Here is a 17880-nt window from a genome sequence, read left to right on the forward strand (position 1 = left end):
CTCCAGGCATGGGCACTCCAAACCTCCCTGGGCAGCCCCTGCCAAGGCCTGAGCTCCCTTTCCATGGGGAAATTCCTGCTGCTGCCCACCCTGAGCCTGCCCTGGCCCAGCCTGAGGCCGTTCCCTCTCCTCCTGTCCCTGTTCCCTGGCAGCAGAGCCCGACCCCCCCGGCTGCCCCCTCCTGTCAGGGACTTGTGCAGAGCCACAAGGTCCCCCCTGAGCCTCCTTTGCTCCAGGCTGTGCCCCTTTCCCAGCTCCCTCAGCCGCTCCTGGGGCTCCAGCCCCTTCCCAGCTCCCTTCCCTGCCCTGGACACGCTCCAGCCCCTCAATGTCCTTCCTGAACTGAGGGACCCAGAACGGGACACAGCCCTCGAGGTGTGGCCTCAGCAGTCCCAGCACAGGGGAAAGCATCACTTCCTTAGTCTTGCCTCTGGCTGATACAGAGATGACCTCATCTGGGGCAAAACCTCGAAGAGATGAGTGGGAGTTGGTCATAAATCGATTGGCAATTAGGAAAAAGGTTCATCTGCAGGGTTGCAAGGGCTGGAACTGGAGATAATGCAGGCAGGGCCCCCCAGATTCTAGCCTGGGGGTGGCTCCATGTCCATTTGCTGGCTGGCTGACATTCCACACTGCTACGGAAAAGGCTGGAATAAAGCTCACCCCACTCTCCTCCCCGGTGTATCTGCACTGTGCAGCTGGAGAAAAGCTGCACTGAAGACACTGAGTGACTGGAATAAACACATGAACTATTGGAACGGGAAATCCAGACATTCTCCAGTCGCTGCTCCCACAGGTCATGGAGCATGGGGGGTGTTTGGGACAGAGAATGCAGCCATGGCCTTGGGGGCACCCACCAGGCCCATAAGGCTCAGTGCCCCCCAAAACCCACAACAGCCCAGGAGATACCACCACTGGGGCCCATCCCCTTCAACCCCATCCCATCCTAATTATCTGCATCTCCACCCTCATGCCAGTTCCCGTTCTCACCCCAGCAACACTGGGAAACCTCTGGGTGACGGCCATGAACAGGGTCCTGGGCGTGTCCCAGGTCGGTGGCCCCACACCTGGGGGATCCAGTGCTCCACAAGCCACTTGCTGTCACAAGCCCCGACAGTCACAGCTTCACCCCACAGCCCATGGCTGCCCATAGGGCCCCACAGCCCCCCAGAGCTGAGGAGGGAGCAGACATGGGTTGTCTCAGGCCAGCAGCATGGTGTGGTCACCCGGCCATGCAGGGGTGCCCTGGTATCCTGGCCAGCCCCCCCCCCATACCCCGAGAGTTGCACAGATGGGGGGAGGCGATGCCCTCAATCAGACCCTTTATTCCGAAGGGCTTTACACAGCACAGACACACATCCCCTCCCCATGCACAGCCCCCCCAGCCCCACACCCCGGGGGTTGCATAGAGAGCGGCTGGGTGGGCACCAGGAACCCCCAGGGGGCCGAGGGGGGCAGAGCCAGCCCGCCCCGCGACCCCCGCCCTGCGAGCCCCGGGGGCCCCCAGGGTCCTGCCCTGCTCCCCCGGGGCGAGGGGCGGCCACTCGTGTCCAAAGTGCAGCCCGGCCTCGGCCCAGCTCCGCCCCAATAAATTAAAAAGGTCCGAGTCCGGGGTTAAAAAGGGGGCCCGGGGGTCACTCCTCGGGGGGCTCGGTGAGGAAGGGGGAGGTGACGGCGTGGGCCTGGGCGATGGCTGCCAGCTCCTTGAGGAACTCGCTGAAGATGACGGCGCAGTAAACGGCGTTGCGGACGCGCAGGGCTTCGCCGTGCCGCGCCGAGGGGGCCAGGGGGTGCAGCCCCCCATCCCGCAGCCCCTGCAGCGCCAGCTGCGCCGCATGCCGTGCGCGGGTCGGGCTGTTGGCGTGCCGCAGCAGCAGCTCCCCCAGGGACGGCTTCCGGCTGCGGGCTGGGGGCACGCAGAGGGCAAAGGATCAGGGGCGCTGGGCGGGAGGGGTGCAGGGGGGCATACGGCCCCCAGTGCAGCCCCCAGCACCCCCCAGAACCTCCGCCAGACCCAAGGGACAGCTCCTGGCTGCGGGCACACAGGGGATGGCATCCAGACCGCTGTGCGGCCTTCAGCTCTCCCCCACAACCCCCAGCCCCTTGGACGGACTCCAGCCCTCCCTATCGCACAACGCACAACCCTCGGGGCCCCTCCCCAGGCCCTGCGCAGACCCCACGCCCCACCCAGACACCAGACTCCCAATGCAACCCCCAGCCCCTGGGACAACACAACGTGCAGCCCCCAGCCCCACGTGCCACTGCCAGCTGCCTGCACAACCCCCAGCCCCCATCCAAGGCCATGCCCTCACCCAGGGTGTCAGGGCGCCGCAGGGCAGGGACAGCCCCGGGCCCCTCAGCCCAGTCCAGCCGCCCCCGGGCAATCAGGTACTTCTTGGCCTTGAAGAGCAGTGCTGGGAAATCCTCCTGACTGGCAGCAAAGCTCTCGATCTTGTTCTTCACCGAGCCCAGCACCTGCAGGACCACAGGATGGGGGTCCCCTCGGGAACAGGGGTCCCCACAGGAAGGGGGGTCCCCATCGGATGGGGTTGTTCCCTTGAGCACAAGGTACCCCTACAGGAATGGGGGGGTCTCCACAGTAACAGGGGATTCAGGGAGTAGGGGTTCCCCGTCTCCAGAGGGGTTACAGCCATGTGCCTGTGGCACTTAGCAACACGGGGCAGGGGTAAGCTGGGCAGCACAAGGGGAACTCCGTGATCTTGGGGGGCTGTTCCAACGCCTTCCCATGACTCCATGAGGGCAGGGGTTCCCCAGACCATACCTGGAGCAGGGACTTGACACTGGGCTGGAAGACCATGTTGGTGTTGAGCAGGAAGGAGCGGAGCAGGGGCTGGGGGTAGCAGGCCAGCTGGGCCACCAGCCCCGTCAGCAGGAAGTTGACATACAGTGAGTTGTGGGGCATGTTCTCCAGCTTCCCGAACAGCACCGACACGAAGGGGCCTGGGGACACAGGGGCATCAGGCAGGGCCCTGCAGGGAGCTGGGACCCTCCCTGTCCCCCCGTGCCCACCTGTGAAGGGCTGGCTGGGGGGTGGCCCCACCGCCCGCGGCGGGCTGGCCACCACCTGCGCCAGGGGGTCTGGGGGCCGTGGCGGTGCCCGCCCGGTGCCTGTGTCCCCCTCGGGCAGCGCGGTGAAGCTGGCGAAGGCCTCCTCCTCCTCATGGGACAGGGGTGGCTCAGGGGGTTCTGCGGGGCTGGCTGGGGCCCCCCCCACACCCCCGTTCTGCATCTCAGCCTCAATCTCACGCAGCTCCTCCGTGAAGGTCTCGATGGAGACACCGGTGCCAGGAGGCTCGGCAGGCACGCGGGCCAGCAGCTCCTCCAACAGCGAGTCCACCGAGGGCAGAGGCTCCCAGCCAGGGGGCTGTGCCCGGGGGGCCCCATTCGGGGCCCCCCCACCGCCCTCGCCCTCACCCTGGGGGCTCCGACGGACCTTCTTCACCACCACATCCCCCTCCGGCCGCCCCGGCTCAGCCGCCCCATGTGCCCCGTTCACCAGTGTCCCCCTGTCCCGGGGCTCGGGGCCAGGCCCCCCAGCGCTGGGCTCATCACCCCCGAGGGGCCCCCCCGGCGCCTCCCGCGCCCCCTCCTCGGGCAGCCCCCGCTTCTTAGTCCGTGGGGTGGGGGGTCCTGGGGGCCGTCCTGGGGGGCTGTCAGGGTCGGGAGTGGGGCTGGGGGCACGGGGGTCCTCGCCGTCATAGGGGGCCGACCAGACGCGGCAGGCCCAGGCGCAGCGGTCGATGCTGTGCCGCGCGTCCCGCAGGTATTCCAGGTAGTTCCTGTCCAGCTCTGCCACCTCATCCCGGGGGCCAGGCCGGGAGGGGCTGCCCGCGGGGGGGCCGGGGGAGCGGGGGGCTGCAGCCTCAGCGGGGGCCGGGCTGGCCTGGCGCATGAAGAAGGAGAGGCGGGACGGCGTGGACGGCTTCGGTGCCGGGGGGGCGTCTGTACCGGGGCTGCCGTGGCCTGCGGGATGGCGGGGGTCAGCACCCAGCTGGTGCCGGGCGGAGCTCAGGGTGCCGGGGGATGGGGGAATGAGGCTCAGCACCGGGCTAGGACAGGAATGGTGGTGTCCCAGCGGCCGCGGGGATGGCACAGGGGAGCTCAGTGCCAGGACAGGGCTCAAGAGTGTGGGGATAGCACAGCATGGGGGACTGTGCCAGGATAGGGCGAGGATGGGGTTCAAAGTGCCACAGGAATGGCACCAGAGGCTCAGCGCTGCGAGGCACCAGAGGCTCAGGGTCCAAGGGGAGAGCAAAGCAGAGCTCAGCAATGGGACAGGATGGGGCCAGGGTGTGAGGGAGGGGGGGCCATAGGGATGGCACAGCTGTGACTCATCAACAGGTAGGAGCAGGGATGGGTTACAAGCGGCCGTGGAGACCCCAGGAGGAGGCTCCACATCAAGTCAGGAGGCGGACAGGGCCTAAACAGCTGCAGGGATAGCATGGGACAGCTCAGTGCCAAGCCAGGGTAGGAAGGGAGTCTGAGGGGCTGCAGAGATGGATGTTGGGAGAGGGCTCAGTGCCGGGACCCAGCGGGGATGGGGTGCGAGGGGCCATGGGGAGAGGACTCAGCACCAAGCTGGGGCGTGGAGGGGCTCTGAGGGGCCACAGTTGCATACCCCTGGCCCGGGAGGGGGGCTCCTCTTCCCGGTCGTGGGGCGGTGGGGGGCTCTCGGGCCGGCAGCAGCGCGGGATTAGCGACAGGAACTTAGCCGCTGTCTTCCCATAGATGTCCAGGTCCCGCACCGCCCGCTTCTGGCTCAGCATCACATGGCTGCAGGGCAGCAGGTACCTGGGGGCAGGGTGGCACAGGGCAGCTGCAGGGGAGACACAGGGACGGGGACCCTGCACAGGACCCCAGCCCCTTCACAGGGGGGCGAGCGACATGGCTGCCTCACATCTGTGTGGGCGCTCCCCAGGCCCATCCCAGGAGTCCCCAGAGTGGGTGGGCCAGCAGCAGGTGACCCCTGGTCCCCCTCAGCACCCCCCCCAGCCCCTGTTACCTGAGCACCAGCTGCAGCATCACATCCTCGCAGTTGAGGCTGAGCAGGGTCCGGAAGAGGCTCAGGGACACCATGCACAGCTGGGGACAGTGCGGGGTGTCAGAGGGGCAGCAGAGTGGGCAGGCGGCCGTGCCACTCACCCCATGGCAGGACAGGGGAAGGGGATGGGAGCGGGATGGGACAAGAATGAGGATAGGGATACTGGGGACAAGATAAAGATGAGGGTGGGGATGTTGGGGATAGGGATGCTTGGGATAGGATGGAGATGTTAGGGGCCATGAGGGGCCACATGGCTCACTCGGGAGTTGCTGTTGATGCGGCCCACCAGCGTGTCCAGGATGGTTGTGTTGTCATGCCGGTGCAGCAGCACGAAGCGCAGGAAGGTTTTCAGCAGCGCCGTCTCACTGACACTGCGCAGGAATAGGTCCAGGTACGCCGTGCTCGCAATCATCTCCTCCACCGAGGTCTGCAGGACAGGCATGTGGAGCCAGGCATCACAGGGATGGGCAGCACGGGGCCCTGCCCGCCCGCACGGGCAGGAGACCCCCATCCCACACCTGCTGCCAGGGGCCCCTCACCTTGTGCAGTGCCGGCCCCATGACAGGTACAAGGAACCCGTTGTGGACGTAATCCACCAACTGCTTCTGCACCAGTGGGTGGGCGACCTGCGGGGCCACAGGGGAGTCAGGCAGCCCCCTATGGGGCTGGGAGCCTCACACAGCTCCTGGCAGCCCCTCAGCCCCACCTGGATGACGGCATTGCAGAACTCAAGTGAGTTCATGAAGAGGACGAGGGAGGAGACGCCGATCCAGTCTTCACGCCGCAGGAAGTGCCAGTCATCTCCTCGCACCTCGATCTTGCGGGGCAGGGAGGAGTACAGGGCGCTCAGGCCCGTGGCCAGCACCTGGGAACACATGTACTCGGCTGCCCCGCAGCCCCTCGGACCTCTGGCTGCTGGACCCAACTGGCCTTCCCCAAACCCTGGGAACCTGCCCCCCACAGGAACCTGCCCCACTCCAGTGCTCCAGGCAGGGCAGCTGGGCCGGGCCCTGCATCCACCACTGACCCCAGGGAGTGGCCCCCCTCATCCCCAGAGCTGGGCCCGCCATCATCTCCAAGCCTCCCATGAGAAACAAGTCCCCCCATCATCTCCAAGCACCCTGTCCCCAGGCCCCTCATCCCCAAGCACTCCATCATCTCTAGGCTACTCTGTCACCTCCAAGCCCCCCATCACTTGCAGACCTTCCATCGCCCCCAGATCTCCCATCATCTCCAAGCCCTCTATCCCAAAGCTCTCCATCATTTGCAAGCTTCCATCACTCCCAAGTCCCCCATAATCTCCAGCCCTGCCCCCCCCACCATCCCCAAGCCAGGGCAGGCCTTCTCCCTCCAGGCCTGTCCATGGCTCTTGCCCCAAGGGCCCAACCCAATCCTGCGCCAGCAGTGCAGGGTCCCAGCACTGTCCCACGGCGGGGACATTGCCCTGGGGAGGGGGACACCATAGCAGGAAGAGTGGCATCACCCCAGGGAGGCGAACACTGCCCCAAGGACAGGGATGCCCCACGGGGGATCCATACCGGGCAGAAGTAGGAGTTGTCGGTGATGGACTGGGCCACGGCGCGGTTGCTGGCTGACATGGCCATGATGAGCAGCAGCGCGTCACGTGCCTGCTGGCCCCGCGCACCCTCGTGGTGGATGAAGGGGATGAGGAGGGAGAAGATGATGAGGTTGGCAGGGCCCTGGTCCGTGTGGCTGTGGAAGAAGAGCTCCAGGATGGCTGGCTCACGGGCCACGGAGACGCAGAGCTGGTTGAGCAGCAGCACCAGGCTGTTCTCAAGCGGGGCCGAGGCGGGCTCGGCGCAGACGCTGAGCAGGCGCAGCAGCGGCGTCAGCACTGGCTTGTGCCGCAGCAGGGGCTGCCGGGCCTGGCTGATCAGCATCTCATACAGCTTCAGCTGCTCCACCTGCCAACAAGGACAGGGGGAAAAGGTACAGAGACCACCAGGTCCAGCTGTTCCTCCAGCACAGCCCAGCCCACTGAATCATGTCCCCAGGTGCCACATCGACATGGCTGTGAATCCCCCCAGGCCTGGGGATTCCAGCACTGCCCTGGCCACGTGTGACAGGGCTGGACAGCTCTTTTCACGAGGAATTTCCTCCAGCATCACGGAGTTTTCAGGGTGGCTCGGGTTGGAAGTGACCTTCAGCCCATCTCGTCTCCACCCCAATCCAATCCAACCTGAACATGCCCTGGGGCAGCACCCTACCCTTGGCCTGGCTGACCCTCAACCCACCACCTTCACCCCTTGGATCCAGCCTGTCCCAACCTCCCCACATACCCCCCACCCCTGTAGACCCCTCTGCTCCCCCCACTCAGACCTTCCTCTCCTCGGTGAAGTCACCCTGCAGATGCCAGCACAGGAGCCGCTCCAGCAGGTTCTCAGCAGCCACAAACTCCAGGATGGGCCCACAGGCCACGTCCCCGTCCCCCTGTGACTTGTCCCCGTCCCCGTCCCCCCAGGGCCGGTCCTCAGCCAGCAGGTTCAGCATCTGGTAGGTGTTGTTGCGGACAGCGCTGAGGTCGTCGGGGGCCGGTTTGCTCCCACGCCGCTCCAGGATCCGCAGCACCTGTGGGAGGGGACTTGGCAGCGGGGGCTGGGGGCTGGAGGGTTGGGGGGATCCCCACTGCCCCCCACCCCACTCACCTGTGCCCAGTGGTTCTTGAAGACCATGAGGCAGGTCTCAGGGTCAGCAGTGACGGGGGGCTGCAGGCTGGCACTGCGGGGGGCTCGCTGCCCACCTGCCCGTGGGGTCAGCTTGCTAAGCCAGCTCATCCTCTCCATCAGCACGGGGTCACGGACAGCACCGGGACACCCCGACCGGTCTGGATGTGGCCTGGCACCACCGTGGGGGCACAGGGGAGTGGGCGGGACGCCAGGGTCCTTTCTCCATGCTGCTGCCAGCGGCTGGGCTGCAGGGAGAGGGGCCATCAGAGATCCCCAGCCCAACCACACGCCTGGCAGCAGGGATGGAGGGAGAAGGGAAAGTAGGACAGAAGCCAGGAGGGAAGAAAGTCAGGAGGAAAGGAAGGCAAGCAAGAGGAAAGGCAGGCAGGAGAGCCAGAGCACTGGGAACTGGGCCGGGCGAGCATGGTGGAGCAGTGGTGGCTGGAGGACTCTGAATCCCAGCCCTGCTCACGCTCAGTACTGGACTTTAGACCGGGAGCTGGCCCAGCATGGGTGTGGGGAGTACCCAGCAGCCCGCAGGGATACCGAGACAGCTGGGACAGCTGCCCACCCCCATGCTCAGCAGCACCCACGGCCGGTGCAGCACGACAGCACTGCCAGGATATTTATAGGGCCCTGTGCCCTAGCACCACCACTGCCACCGCAGGCACCAGCACGGGACTGAGCACTACGAAGCTGCAGAGCTGGGTGTGTGGGGACACCACAGGGGCCCCTGAGCTGTGTGTGCCTGGGACATCACAGGGGCCCCTGAGCTCCCTAAGGGCAAATGGCTTTGAGAGCCAGTGCCACAGCCCTTGCGTGGGGCTTGGGGAAGTGAAACTTCTATTAAAGACACCCCAAACCACAGGAGCAGGAATGGGAAGTGGCTGAAGCTGGGGCAGCGGGACACGGCACGGGCAGGGCCTGTCTATTTATACCCAGCACAGCCCGTCCCACCCACAGCCAGCGCTCGTGTGGCTGCTAAAGTTAGACCCGCTGAATGCCGGGGCAGTGCCAGCCCTGGGACCTGGCACTGCGGCCCCACAGGAACACTGAGGCAAAGGCCACGATGTGTCACACCGTGACGTCCCTAGTGCAGGGACCCATCTGACACGCAGCCAGAGCCATGCTGCTGGGACAGGGACACCAGCTGTCGCCAGCACCAGTGCCCCCACAACCCAACCTGGCCGTGCCCGCCACATGCCGAAGGACCCAGCCACTGGGGCACAGCACGGGGCCATGGCACCACAGCAGGGGCACCCCAGTGCCACCCGGAGGGGCTGTGGTGGGGGAGCAGCCTCGGCCCAGGCACAAAGTAGCCAGAGCACTGGGGGGTGACCAGGTGCCACCAGACCAGGGAAAGGGACGCTGCAGGCAGGGACACCGAGGGCACAGGACGACAACCAGGTGCCACCAGGGCAAGGACAGGGACACCGGGGGCACGGCCACCATGCACAGAGGATGGCACCCAGTGCCAGGAAGTTGTGGGTGATGATCGCCGGCCCCTCCGATGCACCGGGAAACGGAGCACGGTGTGGGGGTCGCCGGGAGGCGCCGGTGGTCCGGGTGAGGCAAGGGGCTGTCACAGCCCGGAGCTGCCCTCGAGCCGGGGCCGCGGTCCCCCAGCCCGCGGTAGGTGCTGCTCACTCGGGCATCCTCAGGCCCGGAGCCACGGAGACACCGGGACCGGGACCCCCTCAGGCTCCGGGGTCACGCATAACCGGGACCCCTCGATGCCCCGGGGCCGGGCCGCCTACCTGGGTCAAGGCCGCGGCGGTCCCGTCCCGTCAGCGCCGCACCTGCGGAGGGCAGAGGAGGCGTCGGACGCGGGGTCGGGACCCCCCGGGCCCCAGCGGGACTGGGTCCCTCGCCCCACGGCACCGCGGCCCTCTCAGACCCGTCCCTGTCGCGGTCCCTTCATCCCCGACACCGCCTGGGCCGGCCCGGTCCCTCCGGCCCCGCGCGGCCAAGGGCGGGCGGCGGCCCGGGCACCCCGGGACCGCGGCGGAAGGGCGGCTGGACCTGCCCCGAGGCCAGCCCCGCTCCCCACGCCCGCCGCTCCCGGTGTCCCCATTCCCGGTGTCCCCGTTCCCGGTGCTCCGGTGCCCCCCGGACCCTCCCGGTCCGCCCCAGTGCCGCCGCTCACCGCCCGCCCCCGCCACGGGCCCCGCGCTCCCGACGCCATCTTCCCGCCGCGCCCGACGCACCGCGCGCGTTGGACACGCCCACCGGGGCCGGGGACACGCCCACCGGGGCCGGGGACACGCCCACCGGGGCCGGGGACACGCCCACCGGGGCCGGGGACACGCCCACATGCCTCGGTGGGCGGGGCCTCCCGGGAGAGCCCGAGCGCTCATTGGCTACTCCGGGAGCGGGGCGGGACCAGGCGGGGCCGGGGGCGCGTGGGAACCGGGAGCCGGGAACGGGGAAAGGCGGTACTGGGCCACCCCGGGGCCGGGTATCCCGGTACTGTGGCCCCCCCCGGAATGAGGCATCCCCAGAATCCGGGAACCCCTCTGAGCCGGTTACCGACAACCGGGTACCCAGGTGCTGCGACTCCCGGCACCGAGAACCCCAGTACGGGCACCACCCGCAACCGGGCACCCCGCTGGCTCGGGCATCCCTGTTATGGGACCCCCCGTAACTGGGCACCGGCTAACCTTGTACTAGGACCCCCTGCACCGGATAGCCCCTGCACGCTGCACGTCCCGGAACTGGGCACCCCGGAATCGGGCACCCCTGTACCGGGACCCCCCAGAACCCCTCTACCAGGCGCCCCAGAAACGGGCCCTCCCTGGCACTGATAACCTTACACTGGGCGCCCCTCTGCCAGGTAACCCCGTACCGGGCACGGCTCTGGCCCGTGCACCAGGCACTGGGAGCTGCCACACCTCTGCACAGGGCACTGCCTGGCACCGGCTGCTGTTCCTGGAGACGAGCCTGGCCCCCTGCACACTCCTGGCCGTGGCTCCGTGCCCCAGCATGCTCGGGGGACCTGGCACAGCGGCTGCCTCAGCCCGGGTATCCCAGGGGGCCGGTGGGTACCCTGGGGCCCCCACGTTGCCAGGACACGCCCATGCTGCAGGAGCCCCGCGGTTGGGTCCCCTTGGCACCGCACTTGGCACCGGGGCAGGCGGCAGCACCTGCCAGGCGCTCAGGTGCACAGGACCCCGCCATCGGGACGCACGGGATCCCTGCTGTGAAGGATGCAGACCCTCGGCTCCCTCCTGTCCTGCCGCTGGGCCTGGCTCCGGCCCTGCAGCACGTCTGGATCCACGGCCGCGGCCAGGGCTGGCACCGGCACCAGCGCCGGCACTGGACATGCCACGGGGTGAGCAGGGCGTGGCTGCCTCCCGTGGGGTTGGGGGTAGGGGCACAGCAGGGACCCCTCAGTCCCCCAGGAGCTGGGGGTCTGGCTGAGCCTTAGAGCCACTGGCAGCCGGGGGTGAGCGTGGGGCAGAGGGATCCCAAATGGGGATGGAGTGACCCCAGGTCCCTCTGTGCCCCCCAGCCACACTGCCACCCCTCGGAACTGGACCCTGGACCCCGCCGGGGACTGGCACTACAGATGGATCAGCCTCATGGTTCTGCCCATCCTTTACAACTGGGTCATCCTCATCCTCAGGTGCCAGGCAGTATGGTTGGGGTGGGGGTGTCGGGTGTCCTGGCCCTGTCCCAGTGATGCCTCATGATGCCACTTGTACTCCAGGTGCTGCTTCCCCGAGGTGCAGGAGGCACACGTGGGGCTGTGGCAGGCCCTGGACGGGCTCAGTGATGCACTGTACCTGCTGGACATGGCTGTGCACCTCCACACAGGTGTGTACAGACACAAACACAGAGATGTACAGACACAAACACAGAGATGTACAGGTGTGTGCACACAGACACACAAAGACACGGGTGTGTACACACACACAGACACACAGGTCTGTACATACACACACACACAGGTGTGTACATACACATACACAGACACACACAGGTGTGCACACACAGATGTGCACATACACACACACAGAGATGTACACACAGACACACAGGTGTGTACATACACATACAGAGACACACACAGGTGTGCACACACACACACATACACACACATGCAGGCGTGTACATACAAGCATACACACACAGAGACACACACACATGCACTCCCACCCGGTACAGCCATCACCCAGCCCCACACAGAGAACATCTGGGTGGGTGGTTTTGAGTCTTGGCACCCACCGCTGACCCCCTTAGCCCCATGGCAGCCCAGGGAACCACCAGTGACATCCCCCAGGGTGCCCATCCAGGGCTCCTGACCCCTGCATCCCCCCTGTGCCCCATGCTGAGCACACACAGACACCAGTGCCTCGTCCCCACTGTGAGCCTCCTCCCATCGCAGGGAGGTCCTGAGCAACCCCTGCCCCTCAAACCCTGAACCCCCTGTAGTGCCATGGTTCCCCTGGCTGCCCACTCAGGTTTCCTAGAGGATGGGATCCTGGTGCAGGACGTCAGCCGGACGCGGCGGCACTATCTGGGCTCCTGGACCTTCCCCTGGGATGTGATGGCTGTGCTGCCAACCGAGCTGCTCTGTCTGCTCCCAGGGGTCCCCAGGGTCCCAGGGGTGCCAGCAGCACGTGCCAACCGCTGCCTACGGCTGCCGCGGCTCTTCGAGGCCTTCGACCGGTGCGAGACACGCACGGGATGGCCCAACGTGTTCCGTGTGGCCAAGCTGATGCTGTACCTGCTGCTGGGCATCCACTGGCATGGCTGCCTCTACTTCGCACTGTCGGCACACCTGGGGCTGGGTGTTGACCCCTGGGTCTGCCCCAGCTTCACCCGACTGCTGCACCGCTACCTGCACAGCTTCTACTTCTCCACACTGGTCCTGGCCATGGTGGGCGACACACCAGCCCCGCAGCGCGAGGAGGAGTTCCTCTTCGTCACCGCCGGCTTCCTCCTGGCCGTGCTGGGCTTCGCCACCATCACCGGCAACATCAGCGCCGTCATCGTCAACCTCAGTGCAGCCAACGCCGCCTTCTACCCGGACGTGGGGCCAATGCGGCGGTACCTGCGGGCGCGGGGCGCGGGCGGGCGGCTGGTGCGGCACGTGGTGCGCTGGCACCAGCACCTGCGGGCACAGCGCAAGCTGCCGGCGGAGCGGGAGGTGCTGCAGCACCTGCCGCAGGGCCTGCAGGCCGAGGTGGCAGCCAGCGTGCACCTGGCGGCTCTGCAGCGCGTGGGGCTGTTCCGCGGCTGGGAGCACAGCGTGCTGCGGCAGCTGGTGCTGCGCCTGCGCCCGCAGGTCTTCAGCCCCGGCGAGTTCGTGTGCCGGCGTGGCGATGTGGGCCGCGAGATGTACTTCATCCGCGAGGGCCGCCTGGCTGTGGTGGCCGAGGACGGTGTCACGCAGCTGGCCGTGCTGGGCGAGGGGCTCTACTTTGGGGAGATCAGCCTCATCAACATCAAGGGTGAGCTCCACACTGTGCCCTGATGCCGCCCATGGTCGCCTTGGGCTCATGGCCCCCTGCCCCACAGGCAACACGGCAGGGAACCGGCGCACGGCCAACATCCTGAGCATCGGGTACTCAGACCTGTTCTGCCTGGGCAAGGAGGACCTGACAGAGGTGCTGGCTGAGTTCCCCTGTGCCCGTGCTGCCATGGAGGCCAAGGGCCGGGAGCTGCTGCTGCGCATGGGCCAGCTCAACACTGGAGCTGAGGTGGCAGCAGTGGCGGCCGAGGCCGAGGCCGAGCGGCGGCTGCAGGGGCTGGAGGTGGCCCTGGAGGGGCTCCAGACACGGGCAGCCCGACTGCTGGCACAGCTGGAGGCCAGTGCCCTGCGCGTGGCCCTGCGCGTCCAGCGCCTCGAGGGGTGGCTGCACCTGCGGCAGCAGCGACGGGACAGAGCAGCAGGGACAGATGGGGCAGCAGGAATGGCCTCACCGCAGCGGCCTGCCAGGACACAGGGTCCTACTGGGGGACAGGGCCCCCCCGGGGTACAGGGTTCAACCAAGGCACAAGGTTCCCTCAGGAAACAGGGTCCCTTCAAGGTGCAGGGTGCCCCCAGGGCACAGGGTCCTGCTCAGGGACCAGGTCCTGCAGGAGGATGGGGTCCCACTGGGGTGCAGGGCCCCTCCAGGGCACAGGGTCCCCACAGAGCACAGGGTCCCAGTAACATGCAAGGTCCCCCCAAGGCACACGATACCCCCATGGTACAGGGTCCCCTCAGGGCACAGGGTCCCCCCAGGGCACAGATTGGGGCACGAGGTCCCAGTGGCACATACGGTCCCAGGAGGGCACAGGCTCTCCCCAGGCCACAGGGTCCCTCTGGATCACAGAGTTCCAGAGGGGCACAGGATCTCTCCGAGGCTCAGGGTCCCACCAGGGTCGGGGTCCCACCAGGGGTGGGGATGCCGAGGGACTAGTTCCGCGGTGCTGAGGGGTCACCTGGAGTGGGACAGCAGCGACAACTGTTGTCGGGTGACACCGACAGCTGCTGCTGCGGGACGGGGACCGCGACGGGGAAGGAGCCGGGATGGGGACGGGTCAGGGTCATGGAGTTGCGCAGTCGGGAGCAGCTCGGGACCCCCAGCCCCGCCGGGGCATCCCGGGGTCAGCCGCAGGGACGCGGTGACAGACACCGCGGTGACGGCAGCCGCTGCCGCTAGAGCGCTCCCGGCCTGGAGCCTCCCCACGCCCCCCGACCTGCCCGGGACTCCGGCCGCAGCCCGGTACTCCCCGAGCCCCGCTCCCGGTACTCTCCATGGCCCCGCCCGTCCCCCCCGCCCCGGGCTCCCCCCGGTCCCGCCTCCCCCGCGCCCCCAGCACCCCCCGGGCTCCCCCCGCCGCCGCCACCGCCCCCCGCCCCCGGCCCGCCCCGCGCCGGGCGCCGCCCCCGCTTATCCACCGGCGGCTCCGAGCGGATCGGAGCCTCGTCCCTCCCGGAGCCTCCCGGTGCCTGGTCCTTCCCGGTGCCTCCTGCCGGAGGAGGGGCGGGGGGAGGTGGGGGGTCCCCGCCATGGACCCCCGGCCCCTCAACGAGTCGCTGCAGGAGATGCTCTGCCGCTCCGGGAACGGCACCGGGAACGGACCCGGCACCGGCACCGGCACCGGGACCAACGGCTCGGTCTGCGACCTCCTCCGCAGGGGCCTCCGCGGGCCCCCGGCGCCCAGAGGTGAGAGCGGGGGCGGGGGGGGGGAAGGAGCGGGATGGAGCCGGGAGGGGACCCCCACTCCGTGCCCGGCCCTGCGCCCCCCGGCACGCCAGCACCCCGCTTCGTCCCGCCGTGCCACCCCTGCGCCCGCCGCCCCGCGCTCCGGTTCTCCCCGTCCCTGACCGATGCCGCCCCCGTCCCCCGCCGTGCCCCTCATCGCACCCATCGTTCCCGACCCCCGCGCCCCGGGCGGGGGCTCGGCGGCGCCGGCACTGCCCAGTGGTCCCGGTGCGGATCTCGGCGCCGCCCGGGGGAGCACGCCGCGCTGTGCCGGCGGCAGCAGGAGGCCAGAGGGGACTCCGACAGGGACACAGACACCGCCCGCCCCGCACCGCTGCCCCACTGCCGGGGCCGGGACCTCCAACTGGACCCTCGACTGGGACGCTCCCATCCCACCACCAGAGCCAAGACCGCTAACCCCATCCCACCGCCCGGCTGGAGCCCCTAGTCCGGCTTGTCACTCCCCTTCCCGGGCTGCACGTCCCCGGTCCCCGCGCTGCCGGGGGGAGCCGCGGCTCAAGCACCGAGGCGGAGGGTGGGCAGGATGGGGGCACTCACCCATATGAGGGTTCCCCAGCCTCACAGAATTGTGCTGGGGGGCACCCACCTGGATGAGGGTCCCCCAGCCTCACAGAACTGAGCCAGGGGGCACGGGGTTCACCCCAAATCCCGGCGGCTGCCAGACGGGGGAGGAAACGATGCACTCATCTGATGGGTCCCCAGCGAACCAACGCTAGTCACACTGGAGCCCCGGTGTCCCGGTGCCTGGGCCTGTGCTGGGGTGCCTTTGGGGTGCCTTCAGAGTGTCTCTGGGGTGCCACCGGGCTACCCTTGGGGTGCCGTGGGGGGGGGTCTCTATGGTGCCCTCAGAAGTGCTTTCAGAGTGCCTCTAGGGTGCCACCTGGGTGCCTCTGGGGTGCATCCAGGGTCCCAATGCAGCGCCGGTGCCCTGCTGCCCACAGAGCTGGACGTGGCGGTGCGCGTGGTGCTGTACACGCTGATCTTCGTGCTGAGCGTCGGGGGCAATGCGCTGGTGGTGGCTGTGCTGGCGCTGAACCGGCGACTGCGCACCGTCACCAACTGCTTCCTGCTGTCCCTGGCACTGAGTGACCTGCTCCTGGCACTGTGCTGCATGCCCTTCACCCTGCTGCCCGGCCTCATGGGCGCCTTCATCTTCGGCGACGTCGTCTGCAAGCTTGTCGCCTACCTCATGGGTAGGGTGGGGCACAGTGGGGGCTTGTCCCTACCTCGTGGGTATGGGGGGACACAGCACATCTCTACCTTGGTGGTACACAGGGGCACATAGAGGGGGCTCATCCCTACCGCGTGCATATGTCGGGGGCTTATCCCTACCTCACAGGTACATGGAACATGCTGGGGGGCTTCGGGAGGAGGTGGGGGCCTGCAGCATCACACCACGCCCACTGACACCCCCTGCCTCCCGCAGGGGTCTCGGTGGCCGTGTCCACCTTCAGCCTGGTGGCCATTGCCATCGAGCGGTACAGTGCCATCTGCAACCCGCTGCAGTCGCGCGCCTGGCAGACACGGTCCCACGCCTGCCGCGTCATCGCCGGCACCTGGGCCCTGGCAGCGCTGCTGATGCTGCCCTACGCCGTGTACAGCACCACGCGCCCCGCCGCCCCCCGCCCGCCCCCCGCACAGTGCACACACCACTGGCCCAGCGAGCGCGTCCGGCAGGTCTGGTGAGTCCCGGGGAGGGAAGGGGAACGCAGGGGTGAGGGGATGCCAAGTGACGGGGGCCACCTGTCCCAGGTACGTCCTGCTGCTCCTCGTCCTCTTCTTCATCCCAGGCGTGGTGATGACGGTGGCGTACGGGCTCATCTCCCGTGAGCTCTACCGTGGCATCCGCTTCGAGCTGGACGTCAAGAGGGAGGTGGCAGGTGAGGGGATGGGGAGTGGCAGAGTGCCCACCCCAGGAGGAGAGGGAGGGCTGAGCCCTCACCCCTGCTCCCCACAGTGGTGGGTTCCTCAGGGACACCCCCCTTTCCTGGAGACCTCCTTGTAGCCTTGGGGTGCAGCATGTCCCCATGGTGCCATGTCCACTTCCATGTCCCCTGCACCCCATCCCACCCCTCCTGGAGGATGCTCCCATGGTGTTGGGATGCAGCGTGTCCCTACAGTGCCATGGCCGTGACCATGCCTCCTCACTCCACAGCCCAGCACGGCATCGGGGGGGACCCAGCGCCCGCCTGTGATGAGGGTGACGGGTGCTACCTGCAGCTCTCACGTCCGGGCGCAGCACTGGAGCTGCGGGCGCTGGGGGCAGCTGCGCAGCAGGACGGGGCACGCATCAACAGCTCGGGGGCCCAGCTGGCAGCCAAGCGGCGCGTGATCCGCATGCTGGTGGTCATCGTGGCCATGTTCTTCCTCTGCTGGCTGCCCATCTTCGCCGCCAACACCTGGCGTGCCTTTGCCCCGCGGGCAGCCCAGCGGGCACTCTCGGGGACCCCCATCGCCTTCATCCACCTGCTCTCGTACACCTCAGCCTGCGCCAACCCCCTCATCTACTGCTTCATGAACCGCCGCTTCCGCAAGGCCTTTGGGGCCACCTGTGCGGGCTGGGGGTGCCGCCGCGCCTGCCCCCGCCGCCCGCCCGAGGACGAGCCCCCCATGGCTAGCGCCTCGCTCTCCAAGTTCAGCTACACTACTGTCAGCAGCCTGGGACCCCCCTGAGCCAGCGCCCCTGAGCTGGAACCCCCTGAGCCCTCCAACACCAGTGCCCGGCACCCACGTGAGCTGGACCCCCATGAGCCCCCCATGGCCAGCACCTTGCTCTCCAAGTTCAGCTACACTATCCTCAGCAGCCTGGGACCCCTGAGCTAGACCCCCTTAGGTCCCCTAACACCAGTGCCTGGGTCCCCCTGAGCAGGACACCCCCAGCAGGACCCCCCCGAGCATGAACCCCGCCCTG

The 17880-nt window shown here is 68.0% G+C and overlaps 3 protein-coding genes across 4 annotated transcripts; 2 read left to right on the forward strand and 1 right to left on the reverse strand.

Annotated features, from left to right (window-relative positions):
* Nucleotides 1-1335: 1335 nt before the first annotated feature.
* On the reverse strand, nucleotides 1336-9964 carry FHIP1B (FHF complex subunit HOOK interacting protein 1B). Of its 2 annotated transcripts, none has more exons than XM_082277462.1 (14): nucleotides 9896-9964; nucleotides 9507-9548; nucleotides 7729-7994; nucleotides 7403-7651; nucleotides 6601-6987; nucleotides 5769-5879; nucleotides 5602-5688; nucleotides 5322-5489; nucleotides 5024-5103; nucleotides 4640-4812; nucleotides 3031-3984; nucleotides 2783-2961; nucleotides 2313-2475; nucleotides 1336-1906 (listed from the first exon to the last, which is right to left on the reverse strand). In XM_082277462.1, exons 3-14 carry the CDS (start codon nucleotides 7864-7866, stop codon nucleotides 1635-1637), a joined length of 2961 nt encoding a protein of 986 aa, XP_082133588.1. In that variant the 5' UTR covers nucleotides 7867-7994; nucleotides 9507-9548; nucleotides 9896-9964; the 3' UTR covers nucleotides 1336-1634. The 2 variants fall into 2 exon arrangements, with proteins under 2 accessions (XP_082133588.1, XP_082133587.1); XM_082277461.1 differs by having other exon boundaries at nucleotides 5769-5927.
* On the forward strand, nucleotides 9483-14368 carry CNGA4 (cyclic nucleotide gated channel subunit alpha 4; the record flags this gene model as incomplete). The annotated part of the gene is made up of 7 exons (XM_082277875.1): nucleotides 9483-9580; nucleotides 9883-10326; nucleotides 11261-11374; nucleotides 11459-11565; nucleotides 12213-13205; nucleotides 13273-13730; nucleotides 14228-14368. The coding sequence occupies 7 exons, from the start codon at nucleotides 9483-9485 to the stop codon at nucleotides 14366-14368; spliced, it is 2355 nt and encodes a 784-aa protein (XP_082134001.1).
* A 384-nt stretch (nucleotides 14369-14752) lies between these two features.
* On the forward strand, nucleotides 14753-17642 carry CCKBR (cholecystokinin B receptor; the record flags this gene model as incomplete). The annotated part of the gene is made up of 5 exons (XM_082277375.1): nucleotides 14753-14909; nucleotides 15911-16162; nucleotides 16396-16651; nucleotides 16722-16849; nucleotides 17125-17642. The coding sequence occupies 5 exons, from the start codon at nucleotides 14753-14755 to the stop codon at nucleotides 17640-17642; spliced, it is 1311 nt and encodes a 436-aa protein (XP_082133501.1).
* Between the last annotated feature and the right edge of the window lie 238 nt (nucleotides 17643-17880).

Source organism: Coloeus monedula (genome assembly GCF_965178545.1).
Source record: "Coloeus monedula genome assembly, chromosome: 3".
Lineage (NCBI taxonomy): Eukaryota > Metazoa > Chordata > Aves > Passeriformes > Corvidae > Coloeus > Coloeus monedula.